At 38.8% G+C, this 18,142-nt stretch overlaps 1 protein-coding gene across 3 annotated transcripts in view; it reads left to right on the plus strand.

The window, feature by feature from the left end:
• The window catches only part of kif5ab (kinesin family member 5A, b), a 65,558-nt gene that overhangs the window by 22,499 nt on the left and 24,917 nt on the right, over positions 1-18,142 (plus strand). For all 3 annotated transcript variants that reach the window (XM_079683127.1, XM_079683128.1, XM_079683126.1), the window contains exons 3-14: positions 1,123-1,196; positions 1,498-1,602; positions 2,001-2,049; positions 3,697-3,752; positions 4,814-4,901; positions 5,140-5,264; positions 6,758-6,862; positions 7,832-7,980; positions 9,248-9,396; positions 12,210-12,427; positions 13,842-13,910; positions 15,086-15,292. In XM_079683127.1, coding sequence (XP_079539253.1) covers positions 1,123-1,196; positions 1,498-1,602; positions 2,001-2,049; positions 3,697-3,752; positions 4,814-4,901; positions 5,140-5,264; positions 6,758-6,862; positions 7,832-7,980; positions 9,248-9,396; positions 12,210-12,427; positions 13,842-13,910; positions 15,086-15,292 — 1,394 coding nt within the window. The remainder of the gene's footprint in view (positions 1-1,122; positions 1,197-1,497; positions 1,603-2,000; positions 2,050-3,696; positions 3,753-4,813; positions 4,902-5,139; positions 5,265-6,757; positions 6,863-7,831; positions 7,981-9,247; positions 9,397-12,209; positions 12,428-13,841; positions 13,911-15,085; positions 15,293-18,142) is intronic.

Genomic DNA, 18,142 nt, shown 5'->3' on the forward strand with positions numbered 1-18,142 from the left:
GTGCCGCAGATTCACTTGGAACACACACACACACACACACACACAAATTGCATGTATTGTATGTAATTGTAGTTGTCTAACTTGAACACACTCTGCTGTTCCTCAGCGCCACTCCCCCTCCCTCCCGCTGAAATTATGAATGAAACGCGTATAGTAATCATAGATAACACGGCAGGGTCTGTGACAGTTTGTTTTCATCTGATTTCAAATAAACAAAGTCTTGGTTTTTAGAATATTAAACTTGTTTCACCAAATTCAGATAATAAATACAACTTTTAAGCTTGTAACGGCATAATTACAAGCGGTAACTTAACGTCACAGCAGGCATAACAACAGCCGGTGTTTCTTGTGAGTGTTTCCCCGGGAAACAAACACAATAGACACAAACGCGTCACAGATTATTTTGCGGTATTTGGCTGCCGAACAAAATCAAGTACGCAGCTCGCGACGTAACTAGGAGTCTAGTGGACGGTATCAGTACTACAAGTAAACAAATAACAAATTATTTTTCTGCTTATCTAATCCAACTTTCTTATGCTTTACATACCTGGCTCTCTAAAATGTGTAATTTTGTTAGATTTATTTTAGTTTGGCACTCTTATACCAATAATCTTTTCCATTGTAGGTATGGTACTGTATGATGCGAAAATGTTACGTCACGATTTTCCTTGACAAAATAACTTTGACTTGCATGAAATGATCCTGATAATCAGAAGTTTAAAACTTTTAAAATGGCAATAATATATCATCAAATTGCTTTACCTTACATTTAGTAAGGAAACAGGTAATTATATTTGTCTGTATAACAGACACACATCATATTTATTTTCGAGCAGTCTTTAATGAGGTGATCATACTTTACATAATGAGGTCTCTGCATTGGCAAAGGTTACATAAATTAAAAAATAGCAACATTGTGTGAGTTTCTTAATCAGGCTCTATTTTTCACTTCTTTACCATAATATCGAGCTAGACAGCTTTTTTAAAGTTACTCATGTGAGGATGTTCAAGATTATCCCAATTATGTAAATTCATCACAACTACTTTGCACCATCCCTTATTTCTAAAATGTTGTTCTTCTGTTTTTAACATGTTTTTTTGTGTGATCTTTTCTCATTATAGATGTTTTGGGTGGATACAATGGGACTATATTTGCCTATGGGCAGACGTCCTCTGGAAAAACACACACCATGGAGGTACAGTATCATTAAATTATTCAAAAGGCACACACACATTTGTATTTTATATTCTCCCATGCTCTCCTCTGACAGTACATCTCCCTCCATAACTGTCACCGCTCACTATCTCTCTTTCCCAGCCTTTGGTCGGAACTAACCTCCTTTACAAATCCCTCTGGGCAATAACCCTGTTCTTTTTAAAGTCAAAGCGTCTCTGCTGTTCTTTATTTTACTTTTCTCTTCACTGTATTCATCCCAGTGTCTGCATTCATTCTTCTTTTTACTCACATATACTTTTATCGTCTCTTTCTTCTCGTAGGGGAACCTTCATGATCCCCAGGGAATGGGAATCATCCCCCGGATCGCAGAGGACATTTTTGAACATATATTTGCTATGGATGAGAACCTAGAATTTCACATAAAGGTTGGTTTGAATTTCCATGTGTGTGCACGTTTGTTCATGCGTAGATGTGCCAACTTGTCTCCCAGGGATGAACATGCTCTATTTTACTCTGTGATACCTAGGGAATAGAGCCTGAGGTAATCCTCACATGGATTGGCTGAGTGGAAACCGCCACGCATCAATACATCATGATGTATAAACCTTGAAAATGCTACTACATTTGTTGTGCTGTTTCCCCTTTATGCAACAGTCTTAGAGCATAATACAGCTGCACCCACTGGAATGCAGATTACTGCAACATCATTTTGCATATTTTCACAACGATCCTCCCTCACTTCCTTTCTCTGAGAATCTCTTTTTTCTGTTCCTCCTCTTTATTCCATAGATCACCTGCTTAATGTTTTTTTGCTTTGTTTTAGGTCTCCTATTTCGAGATCTATATGGATAAGATACGAGACCTGCTGGATGGTGTGTTCATGCATCAAACACTTCCTAGTGAAAACACATCACACATTTGTTAACACTGTACAGTTCCCTTGCGATACACAGTGGGAAAAGTAAACATGTAAGCCACACCTAGGTGCATAATAATAATATTTTCATTAAGGGTGTAACGTCTTTGGGGGAGTGGGGGACATTTCACTTTTGAAGTCATGTTTTTCCACTTACTATCTTGCTGCCAAAATCCTAATGAGAAAAGAGAGGAGAGAAAGAACAGCCATGCTGCCAGTGTTTGACTGTACAGGTTACATCCTGTGTGACCTGCCTTATTCATGGGGGGTGTTTGGGCTCTCAGCCTGAGAGGAACACTTCAGACAAAACTCGGGCCTGATGATAGTGCCTACAACTTATAGCGACACAAACCAAGGACATTTATTCACAGCTACTGCAACATTGTCCAAGAAATTAGCAATCATTGACCATTAATCACAACAAAGAGAGCTAAGCTTGCAGCGTTCGACAAAAAAACAAATAGGTTAACTGCAGTAACACATAACATACTGAGTCTATATCATTATGAATGTATTGTGTTATGGGTGTACATTTAAAGAAAACAGTAGTTTGACATTTTATGAAATATAGTTATTCAATTTATTTTGGAATGATTTTTGATGCCGCTGCGCTGTCATATATTCTTTTAAATATAACCAGGCAGGCAGCAGGTGATTAGCTTGCTTTTTTAATAAATAAAAAATAAGCTCTCATTGACCATTAATCAGAACAAAGGGAGCAAGCTTGGAGCGTTTGACTCAAAAAAAGCAAATAGGTTACAGTAACACATAACAAACTGAGTCTATATCATTATGAATTTATTATGGAAAGCACATTTAATTTTCTTTAATTTATCCCTGCTTTTTCTTATGCTTTTTTGCTTCAAATAATAAAAACAGTGTGGGGGGTTTAGTTATTACACACGAAAGCAGCACACGATTGAAGTTCATAGTCCTATCACGAGGTGTAACCAGTGTGAAATGATGGAGAGGCCTGGACAGGGAGCTGTAGGCAGCATCCTTGTGATTACATCTTTAATCGAGCCAGAGACAGAGGCAAAAGCCGCCATTTGTATGCGGGGAAGCTCACAGTAGCAGAGGAACATGTACAGCTATGAACATCAAAACAGAAGAAAACAAGTGAGATGAAACGAGGCAGCACAGAGAACAACACCCTGTGGAGGTTTTCCGAAGAGGAGAAAGTGGCTATAGTGCGATAAAACACAACGGCACGGATACTCACAAGCACACAGTCTCCAGGGGAAAAACGGTCTCCAAAATCAAGGGAAAGTTAAAAAATCAACAACATTATATGACTTTTAAATGTGAGATGATTAATGCAGACACTCAGGCAATAAATAGTGTTTCTTTCATTTTGTTAGCTGACATTAGCAGAGTCATCTTCTTAACCTCTCAACGACGAGAAAAGTTCAGTTCCATAAATATCGTTCATAGATGGAGTGACATGTTTTTTTCACGCAGCATTAGCACAGTCTGACTCACTAAGAGAGCATAGTCAGGTCGAATTAAAACACATTCACATGCAGATGCTTATTTGCTCTCACACGTACACACGCAGATAATGCTTTGGGTAAAACAATGACCTCTTTTTCTCAAATCCTAGTGACCAAAACCAACTTGTCGGTGCATGAAGACAAACACAGAGTTCCTTACGTGAAGGTGAGTCAGCAACCGTTTGACATGATTCAGTTTGAGTTTTCTCCTTTTACTGTGTATTTATAGTTTGTGTTATGGGTGTATGTTTAAAGGAAACAGTAGTTTGACATTTTCGGAAATACAGTTATTCATCTTCTGTTGGAAAGTAAAATGATTTTTGATACTGCTTTCATATATTCTTTTAAATATAACCAACAAGGCAGAGGCCGATTAGCTTGCTTTAGCTTAAGGGTTTTGTCAAGATTAGCCAACCAGCACTTTTAAAGATAATTTAACATATTATATCTTGGATTTGTTTAATCTATGCAAACTCATGTTGAAATTAGGTAATGACTTGAGACAATTCTTGGACTAGTAACTCCCTTTCACTTGTTTCAGAATCAGAATCAGAATGCCTTTATTAGTCCCACAGAGGCGAAATTTGCAGCGTTACAGAAGGAAAGAGCCACAGACAGCTTAGTGTTGCATATCTGAAATGCGTAAAAAAAAAGTACTAAGTTATAATATAATAAACAAACAACACAACAATATGCTAAAAAAGTACTAAGTTATAATATAATAAACAATAAACAATATGCAAAAAAAAAGATTAAAACTATAAAAGTTCCATAATTTTCAAAAATACAGATCAAAAACAAATCAAATCTACAAATCAAATCCTGTTGCAGTTCTTAGGATTAAGCAACCCGGTATATATTACAGTTATTAAAGATGTTTCCATGGTTGCATGTGTTTGATTCCATAATTCCACATTTTTTATTTTGTGTGTATAAAACAAACAAATATAATATGCTGGTAGGTTGGATTTGTTAAAATTACCTCAGTCTCCAGAAAGCAAATGTGCGCATTTCCCCAAATGACAAAACAGTGCGATACATTTCAAGGTTATAGATTCGAAGTGAAGTTAATGTCAAACCATTTTCATGTTCGTGTGTCTGTGTTTTATATATTGTGCAAATTAAAAATGATTTAATCAGCAGATGCAGTATTTTTGTTGGTAGATGTGGAGTGTATGGTTATTTTTATTGCACATATAAACTTTTGCACGTCTTCTCTTCACTAAGGGCTGCACGGAGCGCTTTGTGACGAGTCCCGAGGAAGTGATGGATGTGATAGATGAAGGGAAGGCCAGCCGTCACGTTGCTGTCACCAGTGAGTCACACTGTTGATCTTCTTTATGTCCTGACACTCACTCTGTCAGACGTTTTGTGTGAGATTTATTTTTCACAGTGAAAGTAGGAAAACTTCAAGGTGCAAAGGTGAGAAAAGCATGAAGAGGTGCAAAAAGGAACAACTAGCTTAACAACTCTGTCGATGGGAAGTGATGAATTGAATGACGTTCAATATAAAGAGTGTGATTTAAAGCCTCTCCTTCCTTTTTACACTTTAGACATGAATGAGCACAGTTCCCGCAGTCACAGCATCTTCCTGATAAACATCAAACAAGAGAACGTGGAGACAGAGCAGAAGCTGTGTGGGAAGCTGTACCTGGTCGACCTCGCTGGGAGTGAGAAGGTAGGACAAATGGGGATTCTTTTCTGAAACATTAAAAGTAGGGCTTATCACGGCAAAATATTCTCAACATTCACCGTCAGCAGGATTTATGCCTTTTCTCACAAAACGTGTTTTTCAGACATCAAAGAATCAGATAAACAACGCAGTAAAGCTCTGAACTTTAAAGCATTTCAAAGCACTCACTTTATAGCACTGCACTTTGTTTTTATTGAAGTCTACATTAAAAAGAATCTGCCTGTTAGGGTTTAGTCCGTTGCTGATGCAATATCAGGGTTGTGTGGGTTCATTTTAAGCAATGCAATCAGTTTCGCTGATGGAGACACAAACCTTTTCCTTCTTTGAAATGATAAACTCTGCTTTTATTGGTTCAGAAAAGCTTTAAAGGAGGTTTTTCGGCCGAGACAGAAGTCAAATTGAGAGGAGCCACCAACAACTAAGTGTGTGCTTGTTCCAAGGCCTTTTAGATGAAATCACTGCACCATCCATAAATCCATTTATCTCCATGACATTCTCTTAAAAACGGACTAAAACCATTTAAAGACAGGGCAGAACATGACCCTTGACACCTAGCTGTAGTCTACTGTTGACAGTATTGATGCAAGAACTGGGTGCACTTAGAGGAGAAGATCTGGATTGATGCTGACGGCAGCTGTTTGGAGTTAATAAGTGCTGATGCTGCATCCGTAAGTTGTTTTGGTCGTCCCTGGAGGTGAAAGAGGAAACGGTTGAGCTCCAATAACTTCTAAGACTCAGACAAAATATTATTGACTGAACAGGAAGCTGGTGGATGCTTCACAGAAGGCTAACATAGCATATACTTTGCTCTCTTCTATAATTAAGCTCATTATCTCGCCATAAATAATTGTATCCCATGACGATTATAACACGGCGTGACTTTCCTATTTCAGTATTTTTGGCATAAACCTTCTAAAAGCTTCTTATGCTATTTTAACAAATGTACAATACAATGGGTGAATGTTTCCTTTTACAGGTCTTTCATTTCCATCATTCTGTTTTCCCCAAAAAGAAAAATGTAATTTAAATGACTTAATATCGGGAACATGGATAAAAGTTTTGAGACAGTTGTTCAAGTTTACTTGGGTGTGTATGCTTGCGTAACATTTCACATCTGTGCATGCTCAGCTGAACTGCTGTGCATTGATTAAAGGCATCCTTTGGTTCAGCTGGCAATTCATCATAATTGATTAACTGGTAGTGGACCAGCTGATCACTGTCTGCTTGTCCCTGTAATTTGTACTTAATTGCATTTCCCCTTAAACAAGTACCAGATTTTCCCTGCAATAACTTCTAATGACAAAGTTATTTCCTGGAAACTTGCGGATTCTGTTTTTTATTCCAGGAAATTAAAAGTGACTGCAAGACTTTGGAGATAAAACATTACATACAAGTAAACGTGGTTCTCCCATTGACATTTGTATGCTGATTAAGTACTTACTTACCTAACTCCTCCTGTGTGTGTGTATCTGTGTCAGGTCAGTAAGACAGGTGCAGAGGGAGCAGTGCTCGATGAGGCCAAGAACATCAATAGGTCTCTGTCGGCGCTGGGGAACGTCATCTCAGCCTTGGCCGAGGGAACGGTACAGTGGAGACACTTTTCATATTATTATCTTTTCTATCAGGCTGCTAAAGAATTGTAGCTGCCTATGACTTGTCTAATTAATTGTTTGTGTTTCGCATAACCCTTAACATCATTTTTTTTAAATTGAGTGTTACCTTAAGGAATTAGATTGGAAGAATAGAAATGTGTTCAAGGTCGATCCCAGCCAAATTACACACAGTAAATAAGACAAGTGTCCCTAGGAGAGTAAATGATACCGCTTTCAGAATTTCTTCTCATGCGACCGTCAGCAGAAAGCGAATGTCCCAAAATATCAAACTGTTCCTTTTATCGTATTATATTTGTCATAACAAAAATATTTTTTTATAATGGTAACACTACCATCTTTGTCATGGGAAGATGTTATAGAAAACAAGAAATAAAAAAAACATTGACAATAGAGGTTAAATAAATGTGTAATAGTGGTTCTGCATAATCTTATAATAATAATAATAACACTCTTGTCTTCCATTATCAATAACATTGCTACTGCTTGTAACTTATTTCCACATGTCACCTTACTCAACTCGAAAATTCACACACTCTTTCCTGCCAACTCTACAGTCCATCATAGTAATACAAAATATTCCCCGGCTATTATTATATAACTCAGGACGCTCAGGTATCCCTATGATCCTGATGGATTGGTTTATAGACTGTAAACACCTCAAAAACACTTCATAAATCTACTAGTATTCATTCTTTATTCATGTACGAAGACATAAATGTCTTTTTGAAGGCAATACAAAGGAAGGGAACACTGCGAATGAATCAGAAAATGGAGAGAAATGTCTTCTTTCTTTGCTCTCCACTGACGCTCACCACACATTTTTTTTGTTTTGGAGAAGAAAACACCTGCAAGATATAACAGCATTTCAGGATGTCCTCCAGAGGCTTTTAATCCTCTTCTACCTGTCTGTTCTTTCTTCCCCTCGTTGTGTCTTTGTAGAAATCTCACGTGCCGTACCGTGACAGCAAAATGACTCGCATCTTACAGGACTCACTGGGCGGGAACTGTCGCACCACCATGTTCATCTGTTGCTCTCCGTCCAGCTACAATGATGTGGAGACCAAATCCACCCTGATGTTCGGCCAACGGTAACAACCTTTCTGCTATCTAGCGCTGTGCTGCTGCACTGTGCATCTCTGTCTCGCTCAGCTGCACCTGTTGGGATGTTTTTCAGCTGAAATGTGTTCAAATCTGATATGCTATTGACATACTTCTGCCTCCAACTTTGTTTTTGATGAACTGCGCCCTGCTCTGGAGACAGACTTTACGTGTGGTTTCTGATCGTGCTGGGAATGCTTAAAGATATTCATTTAGTAAACTTAAGGGCAAGATGCTTTCCCAGAAGCAGAGATTTGTTTTGCTTGTCCGCTCCTATTGCTCACAAAGCAAATCAGATAGAAAGATTGTGAAAAAAGCATCCTTATCCATCTCCATTCTCCACAAGAGTGTTGGTTGAAATGAATAATGTATGATGGAGCAGAAGGAGTGACATATATTTGAATTTGACTGAACAGAAGAGTTGGTCTCATATCTCCCTCTGCCAGCCACGGTAGCTTTTAACACCACGGTTAATATCTTTCTCAAAGTCAATATGACACCAAAACCATGATGACATGATATTAAATATATTGAATGTCATGAAATATGACAAATATTTCTCAAACTTTCCCATTATCAACGTAGCAAGTGTATTATTTGAGATAAAGGTCCACAAATATTAGGTTTGTGTAGCCATCAACATTGACTTTATGATCATCTGAAGATTGATTATCATCATTGCACTACCCAAATAAATTATTAAGTCAATTCTGATGTAATGACACAACTTGAGATAAGGCTGTTTGTTGTGCTAATGGAGTGAATAAATGAATGGAGGACCACAGTGTTTTTTCACTGAAGTGTGAAATGAAGTGATAGCCAATGATGTGAGTTTCACAGCCGAGTGCTGTGGCTGTAGCATCATGAATGTTTAACTCTGTGATGCCATCTTCATGCGTCACGATTGAGAAATAATTTATGGTCACATACTGTACTCTCTCCTCTTATGAAATGTATGTTGCTATTTTTGATGTATTTTAAGAGGTCTGAAGTGCTTTTACAGTTTGGATTCCTGCCTCCCTCCTCTATGCACCATCAAACACTGTTGGCTGAAACCCAATTTGCATACCAATTAATGAGATGCGAGCCCATTTTCATTGAGCAGCCAGGGCTGAAATTCGCTTGTTGACAGTTTCTCTGTTCTCTCACACTTTCCTTTCTCCCTTTTTCTATATGTGGTGCTCACACCCTGTTCCTCTCACGCTGTTACCTTCCTTCACTCTCTGCTGGTGTTTCTCCCTGCATCCCTCCAATTAGAGCCAAGACCATCAGAAATACTGTATCTGTGAACCTTGAGCTCACAGCAGAGCAGTGGAAGAAGAAGTACGAAAAGGAAAAGGAGAAAAACAGGTTATTGAAGGAGACTGTTCAGAGACTGGAGACTGAGCTGCACTGCTGGAAGAACGGTAATACTGGCACTGAAATCACGTGTGCAGCTCACTAACACATGAAATATCTAAGTCTTCTGCCACCAAAGAACTGTGAGATGTGTTGCCCAGACATGTTGGCCATTAACAGCGCATTCATTTCTTACTGTCATATTAATAACAAGTTTATATTTTTAGACACAGAAGCAGGGTAGCGGTTGGTCAGCCTATCAGGGTTGAAATAACAAAACCACTATTTAATGGATTCCCATAAAAGTTGTTGTTACACATAGGATGTTTGGAATCACTTATTTCACTCACGAGAGGTTATGGTTAAGCGCTTTTTTATAACAAATTCAATGTGATAGTAAAGCCTTGACAGAAAGGCTTCGACTCTACGGGTGGATTTGTAATCTAGGGGTGTCTGGCCATAGTGGCAGCAAGGTAAATCTACCCCAAGGTGTCTGATCCCTGGGGAGGTGGTTGCTGATTATCCTGCTGAGGCTGATAACATGATACAACTGATTTCTGTGTGGGGATGGGGAGGTGAAGGGGCTCTGGTAACAGCAGCATGAACATACTAAAGGTGCCTAGGAATCTTGATTTAAAAAGAGACAGCAGCAAACAGAGAGGCTAACGGCTGATATCCAGTTTGGAGAACCAAACATTGGCAGCAGGAATTTAAGAGGTGGCATGCGTGAGAGGAATGAATGCCAGGATATTTGTGAGATAAAATACTGGCACCCGGGCCTTAGATTGGATTCAACTTTATTGTCATTACACATAATAGCACAATGAAATCAAGTTTGCATCCAACCAAAAAGAGCATAGAGTAGATAAGGGGCAGATGAGGATACAATTCAAACACATATGTGAACTAAAGTGACTGTGGCTAAAGGTTGTGGCATATGTAATACATGTTACATTTACATTTAAAATACTTACAAAAAAGATAGAAAAAGTAAAACCTCATGATGCTGATAGCGTGACTTAGTCTTGTTAAATTACTTGTATGAATGTCATAAAATGAATGAAATAAGGTTCCAGATTTGCAAAAATGATCATAAACCAGCACTCTTATTATTTTTCTTTTAAATGTTTGTTAACAATGATAAGCTTGGTCACCTTTAAAAATAATCCCTATACCAGAGGCAGTTCACAATAGTAAAGGCACTTACTAGCAGGAATGGAAATGTAAAAACCCTGCAGACATTCTTTTTCAGACAACGTAAGTGCACATTTAAGATGCCAGTGTTGATATTGGAGGAGAGCAGCCAAAAAGACTAGCTGGGCTTCTGCCCAAAACACTTAGAAATCCCTTTCTGGCTTTTATTTTTAGAATTTTACACTTTGTATAATTGAATTCCCCTCTCACTGTGCTGAAGGCACGACATGCTGGAGGCTTTATGTTTTATGAATCCTCATGTATTAGTAATCCACGAGGCGACAAGGGTTAATCACATTTACAGAAAAGTCTTAACTTGCGCTTCTTTTCTGTGTCGGCACACACACACACTGTGTCAGGACACACTCTGATGAAGCACTGATCCATCCCTCTACACACACACTCCTCGGCCTCCTCCCCTTCTGGGCTGTAGGTTAATTCAAATGTCACTGCACTGAAGGGTCGTGATCGGTTGACATTCAACTCTGTAATGAATACTGTCCGACGTATTACTTGTAGATCATCCTCTCCATGCTTCACCTGATTTGTTTTTAATGCTGTACACATCTTTATTGAACAGCTATCATTGAAAATGATTCCTTTTATAGCTACATCTTCATCAGTTACTTTCCCTCACACACACACACACACACACACACACACACACACACACACACACACACACACACACACACACACACACACACACACACACACACACACACACACACACACACACACACACACACACACACACACACACACACACACACACACACACACACTCTCCCTCTCTCTCACAATGTATTGCTTTTAATTTCCTAATCATCATTTTGGCATTATGTTTGCCCCAACACTGCTCCCTTTATTGTTGCCCACCTCAGGCCAGGACCTCCCTGAGTAAAACGTGTTCGACTTCCAACATGTCCTACATTACCTGTTTTTAGTCAAGGATGGCCCAAAGGCAGGAACAACTGTCTCATACATTATTCTCCTCGATGTTCTCCCTCCACAGAGGAGATCTAGTGTGAAACCATTTCAGGGTTGTGTTGCATTGAACCAGGCTGATCTGTTAACACACCTTCAACTAGACAAGAAGAGATTGTTTTAACTATGGATTCATTTGACCTAACCACTCAATTTCCCGATTGATCCTCTTAACTCCAGCTACAATATATCGGTCAAAGCAGTGTTGTTAAATCCTGGAGGCACAGAGAAGTGGTGGAAGTAAACTTCTGAAATGGTTAAGCATAAACCTCCTGATGCTGCCTGAGGAGGAGAATTACAATCACAACACATTACAGTCCAGAGTGTCTGTCAGTCCAAGCTATTACTCCTGTGTGTTATGAAACACATTAAAGGCTTGTACACAATTGAAATACAGATTTCCGCATTCAATGGTTCCCCTCGTCTTCGTCATAGGATACTGTTGTTGTCTTAGCCAAAGCATGAAACAACTGACATACTGTTATAAAGTTCTGGTGTTTTTGACTGCACGTTGAGCCTGTAGAAAAGAACAGCTACTTTATGGAACAGAAATATAAATAACCTGAGATTTTAAAGTATTCAGGACTAAGGAAAGAACATGCTAAAGATATCCCTTCTTATCCATTTTATGCATTAATACATGGTCGTACCTCAGAAACACATTTACAAAAAAATCCAATATTTCGTCTCTTGTTCTTAGGTGAGGCTGTCGAGTTAGAGCAACTGAGCCCTGAAGACGTCCCCCTGGTTCCTCCTGAATCTGAGGAGCCCGTTCCAGACATATGCACCCCCTGCAGTCCCTGCACCCCCTGCAGCCCCTGCTCTGTTGCCTCTTCCATTGTGGTTCACATCTCTGAGGAGGAGCGGCAGAAATATGAGGCGGAGATCCGCAAGCTTTACAAACAGATGGATGATAAGGTGATAAATGAATGTAACATCGGGACCATTTGTGTGCATGAATTATAGACTGTGTATATAAGCCTGAATGCAGAGCTGTTTAAACTCGGTGGATGAGATATTTGTAATGGTATACACACATGCACACAAAGAGGATATCATACATGTATTATTCATTTGAATGAATTCAGGATCAGACGCATAGTAGTGACTAATGTAGCAACGCATAGGAATATGTCATTGGGGAAAAAGCAATGTTGTACATTGAATGGCATTAAAGCTCTTATTTATTTTACATATCATCTGTACTCATGTGTGCTGTTCTCCATGGTGCTGTAGTGTATGATGTCATTGTTTTTATTAACAGATAAACAGATACATATGCAGAACCAGCTTTACAATGCTCATGAGATGCTCAGTTACATATAAGACTTCTTACATCATTATACAAGCAGGCATTTTCAGGTGTATTGCACTTATTGTACAGGATAATCTAATTGGATGTGTAAGGGAAACTTCTGCAGTAATGGAGAGTCAGGACTCAGAGAGACACGAGGAGAGTTGGAGATTTGATGTCAAACAATGATGTTTATTACAAGTCAACGGCCGGAGAATTCATATCACAAGTCACAGCAGCAAAAGGTTCTGACTGCATTGGTGGGTTGCCATGTCAATTCTGCCCAGCCTATCTCTCTATAGACCTTTTAACTAGTTTATAGAAAGTCAAATCCGCACATTGGGGATGGGCGTAAACATCTGTAGACACAGGAGATGTCTCTCACATCTGTGGAGCTTAGAAAACCAGCGTTCTCACAGTCGTAAAACCCCCCCTGTGCCCACCAGGTCAGGCCATAACACCTGGTATCAACATACGACTGCATTAACACATTCCTTACGGGAGATTAGAAGCAGGGATGGTCGTAAATGTCAACACACAGAATACGGTTAAATATCTTAGGAGTAAGGAAGAATTATTCTTTGTCACTTAGGCGTAAGACAGAAATATTCCCTTACAGGATGCATATTTGTTTATCTACTAATATTATACATTAACTGTACACCTGATGCAGGCTATTCTATGTTACATTGTAAGTGTATACACAGGATGATAGTTGTCATATTACATGTGTTGTTTCTGGTTGACGGTAGTTGAGTTAACATTGAGAGAGCATTCTTTCCCCCTACGGTACACAGCTTTTTGATCACATCCTTATTAATCTACTGCTATTTTGTTAATGGTTTTAATTAGATGTGTTCCTATACATTTATGGAGTTGAGTACAGTACAAGCTCAGAATGTATAGTTATGATTGACATGGCACCCAAAAGTACACAATATTGTAGTATCCAGAGAATCTGTACTGTACCAGTGTTTGTGTAATACATAACTCTCTAAATCAAATGTTTATACTTCCTTTGCCTTTTTGCATCTCAAGGATGATGAGATCAATCACCAGAGCCAGATGGTGGAGAAACTGAAGGAGCAGATGCTCGACCAGGAGGAGGTAAAATACTATATTTTTACAGTACATCTATTCATTAGTTTGGTTAAACATCTCAAGGTAAGCTGCATTGTGGCAATCAATAGCACACTTTGACTAGAACTCAGCCGTGAGGGCTTTTTTAAATTGACCTTGAAATGAATTGAGAAAATTGAAAAAAAAGCCTTTCAGATGCCAGAAAGAACGTGAAGGACCTAAAAGGTTATTGTTTGATCGTAAGTGTTTTTGCATGTGGTTGCACAGATGGAAATGATTGTAGTAAAGGATCAATACAAAGATAGAGTAGGCGTGCCACGTGTGACCTGATGTGGAAATGAGAAATGAAGACCATTGTTTCCCATTTTACTCAGCATGGCTCACATTGTAGCTAATACTCAGAAAACAAAAGCTCTACAATTATCTAATATGCGCTTTTAAAAAACTATGGATCAGCATGTCTCATTGACATTACATTTAGAAACCTTAGAACATTCAACAATGTAAACAGGTTTGCCCGCCTGTAGGCGATATGCTTCTTGTTTGAAGAACAGCGATTAAAAGACTCCATTCAAATGTAATCTTAAACAGTATTTACAGCATGTATTAACAAAGGTGGATACACAGTGGGCTAAACAGCATGAAGCAAGCTTTGGGATGTAGTACACTTCCAAGTAAAATACTTCACATTTGCAAAATTACTTAATTTATATCCGAAAATGGGCTCCGCTGTGGGCTGATCTGACTTGATGGTAACTACCTTAGCCTTGTGTACAGTAACATCATTTCACATTAATTTTGCAAAACAGAAGCTGTATACTGCAGTGTGATTATGCAGGTACCTGGGGAAGAGACACATCTACATGTAATGATATCCATTCAGTCAAATTGCCCACAATGGGCTGCAGCAGTACACATAGAGGGAAACACCAAGGTGGCCGAATAATGTCCTCTCTTACAGCATCATGTGAACGTTTTTAGATTTAAAAAAAGTGTTTTAATTTTTAATTCACACTTATATTAAGAAGCAGGGTTTGTTGTCAGGCTTATCTGTTATTAACAAGATATACTTTTTTTTATTAAAACCCAGCAGCTCTGCCATGTGAATTAAGAAGATGCTTTACCTTTACCTATACAATTTAATTTCTCTGTCACTTTTTAAATCAGTTTCTATTAAGTTGTTGTATCTCTGTGTTGCACAGCTTCTGGCATCCTCCAGGGGTGACAGCGAGAAGGTGCAGTCAGACCTCGGCAGGCTGCAGACAGAGAATCAATCCGCCAAGGCCGAGGTGAAAGAAGTCCTCCAGGCTCTGGAGGAGCTGGCAGTGAACTACGACCAGAGGAGCCTGGAGGTCGAGGAGAGGAGTGTGCAGAAGAAGCTGCTGGCTGAAGAGCTGGCCAAGAAAGTGGTGGGTGTTTTCTTCTTGGAGGCTCAGTTTTATGCGACATAGGAGAAGGAACAGTACAGCTAAAAATGGTCTAACAGAGGAGGAATGATGAAGAGAAAAGATAAACAAAGAGGCAGCAAAAGTGAAGGATTAACTGATTAAGGCTGGAACAAACGGCACACTGTGTTAAAGTGCATTTACAGTATAGGAGGAGAGCCCATTAGGAAAAAGGAAAAAATGAGTTTTTAGGTATAAAATAATCTATTCCATTTTAAACCCTGTCTTTCAAGAATATGAAGAGCAACTGGTGCAAAATGCAATTAGAGAGATACCGAATTGCATTAGAGAGTTTTGTAAAAGGAAAGATAAGAGAGGAGATTCTTATAAACTGTGAAGCCAGCGGTCATGAATAGATACATGTTTGAAAAACTAATAATCAACAACTTGAAGGAAAGCCTCAAGTATTGTTCAAACGACAGCAGTGATGTTTCTTCAGCTCCAGCCTAACTTCACCCTCATACTATATGCAGCTACAGCTACAGCTATGAACTAATTCATTCTTGAAAATGTGGCTAGTTGTTAATGTGATCACGTATCAACTATTAACAACTGTATAGCTACCAAGAGCGAAAGTCTGACTTGTCTTAATCACGGTCAAAGTTATTTCATAAACTCTCTTCAGAAGCCTTTTATCTTTGACTGAATAGCTGTTCACATGAGGACAGCATTCAGTGTTGACAGAGTTATTATTAATTACATCTGGCATAGTTTATTTGCAGAAGCCTGTGAAATGTAGTTATCAATGACATTCTGCTTCTATTAAAATAATCATTTTAAGGTCTATGTATTGCACCAGACATATTTATTGTCAGCCTTTGAAAAGAATGAGCAACATTTGTGTGCGACTGGGTCTTAGTGCACTGGAATTTACTTTAGAAATAAAGGTAATAGAAAGACCATTGGCAAAGCTCAGTCCTTAATGAAGTTATTGTGACTGGCTGAGTGGACCATTATTCACCTTCTTAAAACCTCTTCAATATTTCATGCACCGTTTTACAATCTGCTCCGGCGTCCTCTCCTCCCTCTCTATCTCTCCGAAGGGGCTCCAGGAACAGATGGAAGGAGGTGACAATGTAGCGACCCACTGCACAGTGTATCCTGCTGAAGCCAGCTGAAACCTCTATTCCTTCCTCAATCATCTCACTAACGCCTCCTCTGTGGACATTTCCTCCTGTTCTGTACTAACCTCTCACCGGACATAGCTTCCACTCAGGGACGCCGCCTTAGCAGGCTGACGAGATGTGAAACTGAATACAGGAAATCATACAGTGATTTAAAAAAAAGAATCCCATTATACCAGCCTCTCAGGGCCTTTTCCAGCTCCATCCCCCATGACTCTTTATTACACATTCTCCACTTTCTGCATCCCAGCTGTTATGCTAATATGCAGTATTGCTGCTTCATACATCTTTTGGCGTTGACCTAGAAAAATGGTGCAATGGATTACATTCATCACTGTCTTTAATCCACCACCTCCTTAGCTGTTTTCAACTTTGATTCCAGTGAAGGCTCCTCTCTTGTTCTGCTAAAGACCATCGCTCACTGTCTTTCCATTCATCTGCTCCTTTAAGCACCTTATCCCTCCATCCTTCCACTTAAGCATTTTATATCCTTATGATTCAGTCCATTCATCATTTAAAGAAAAACATCTCTTCCCTTTCATATCTCTCCATAAATCTTTCTTCAACTACACTGAGCCTTTTTCATTAACCACCCTTTTTTTACTTTCTCAGAAATTGATCTATTTCAGTAAATTATTTACATCCTTCTATGCTAAGTCAATGTTTTGACATGGGAAATGACCTGGAAAATGATGACAGGGCTTAAAGTTAATGAAGAGGATGAATATGAAGAGGTTGATAAATGTTACTGTATTTGTGAATGTGGTTAGTTGTGCTTTAAAGTGACTCAACCATGAGCTGAAATGCAGCATTAAAAGCCTGTCATCTGTGACAATAGTTAATCCACTTAGAATGAAAGAAACACCTTCAATGAATTTTACACCACCTCTATGGAAACAGACTCGTGCCAGAAAAGATGACATGGTTTTGGAAAATTGGTTTAGACAACTTGAGGAGTTTTACATTATTCAATTACACACTAATAATGTATGGTGAGTTCTGTAGATGGATTTTGCTCTGCATTTCTGGCTATTTCTTAGGCCCAATACCCCCGGATTATATTCAAAATGTAAAATAACATAGCAGTAGTATGGTGTGTGAGACAGTCATTATGGTTAAGCAATCTATATTAATTAATGTTATATAAAAACAAAAACGTATTATACATGGCTTTATATAGAGTTAAAAGGTAGGTGAATTGATAACATGTGTAAATGTAGTAGTTAAAAATGGTATGGCAAGTAAAGGATTACTTATGGGGTGAAGGTAATTTAAAAAACAACAATATCATTAAATGTTTGCCGATGTTTATTATGTAGAAAAAGTTGTGACACAGATTTGCAAGATCAAATAATTTGCGTCCCTAGTATAGAAACTGCATCTCCCTTCTTCTGTTTTACTTGGATTGAGCGTCATGGTTTCATTGTGTTCGAGCATTTGAGGTTACAGTATCGTTTAGAAGCCTGCTGTACAAAATGGAGAAGTATTAAAGAAAGCATTATCATCCCCCCGGATCCTTTCATCCTCATCCTCTGTTCATTGATTTCTAATATGCCGGCCATGACGTTTTAGCTATTTTGATTTCTTGGATGGGAATGAGGTCAGGGGTTAAAGCGAGTCTCACAGCTGTGTGTGTTCGCGGATTAAAGGACTCTCAATCCTCCTCTATTTCAATCTTCTTTTACACAAT

Source organism: Notothenia rossii (genome assembly GCF_949606895.1).
Source record: "Notothenia rossii genome assembly, chromosome: 5".
Lineage (NCBI taxonomy): Eukaryota > Metazoa > Chordata > Actinopteri > Perciformes > Nototheniidae > Notothenia > Notothenia rossii.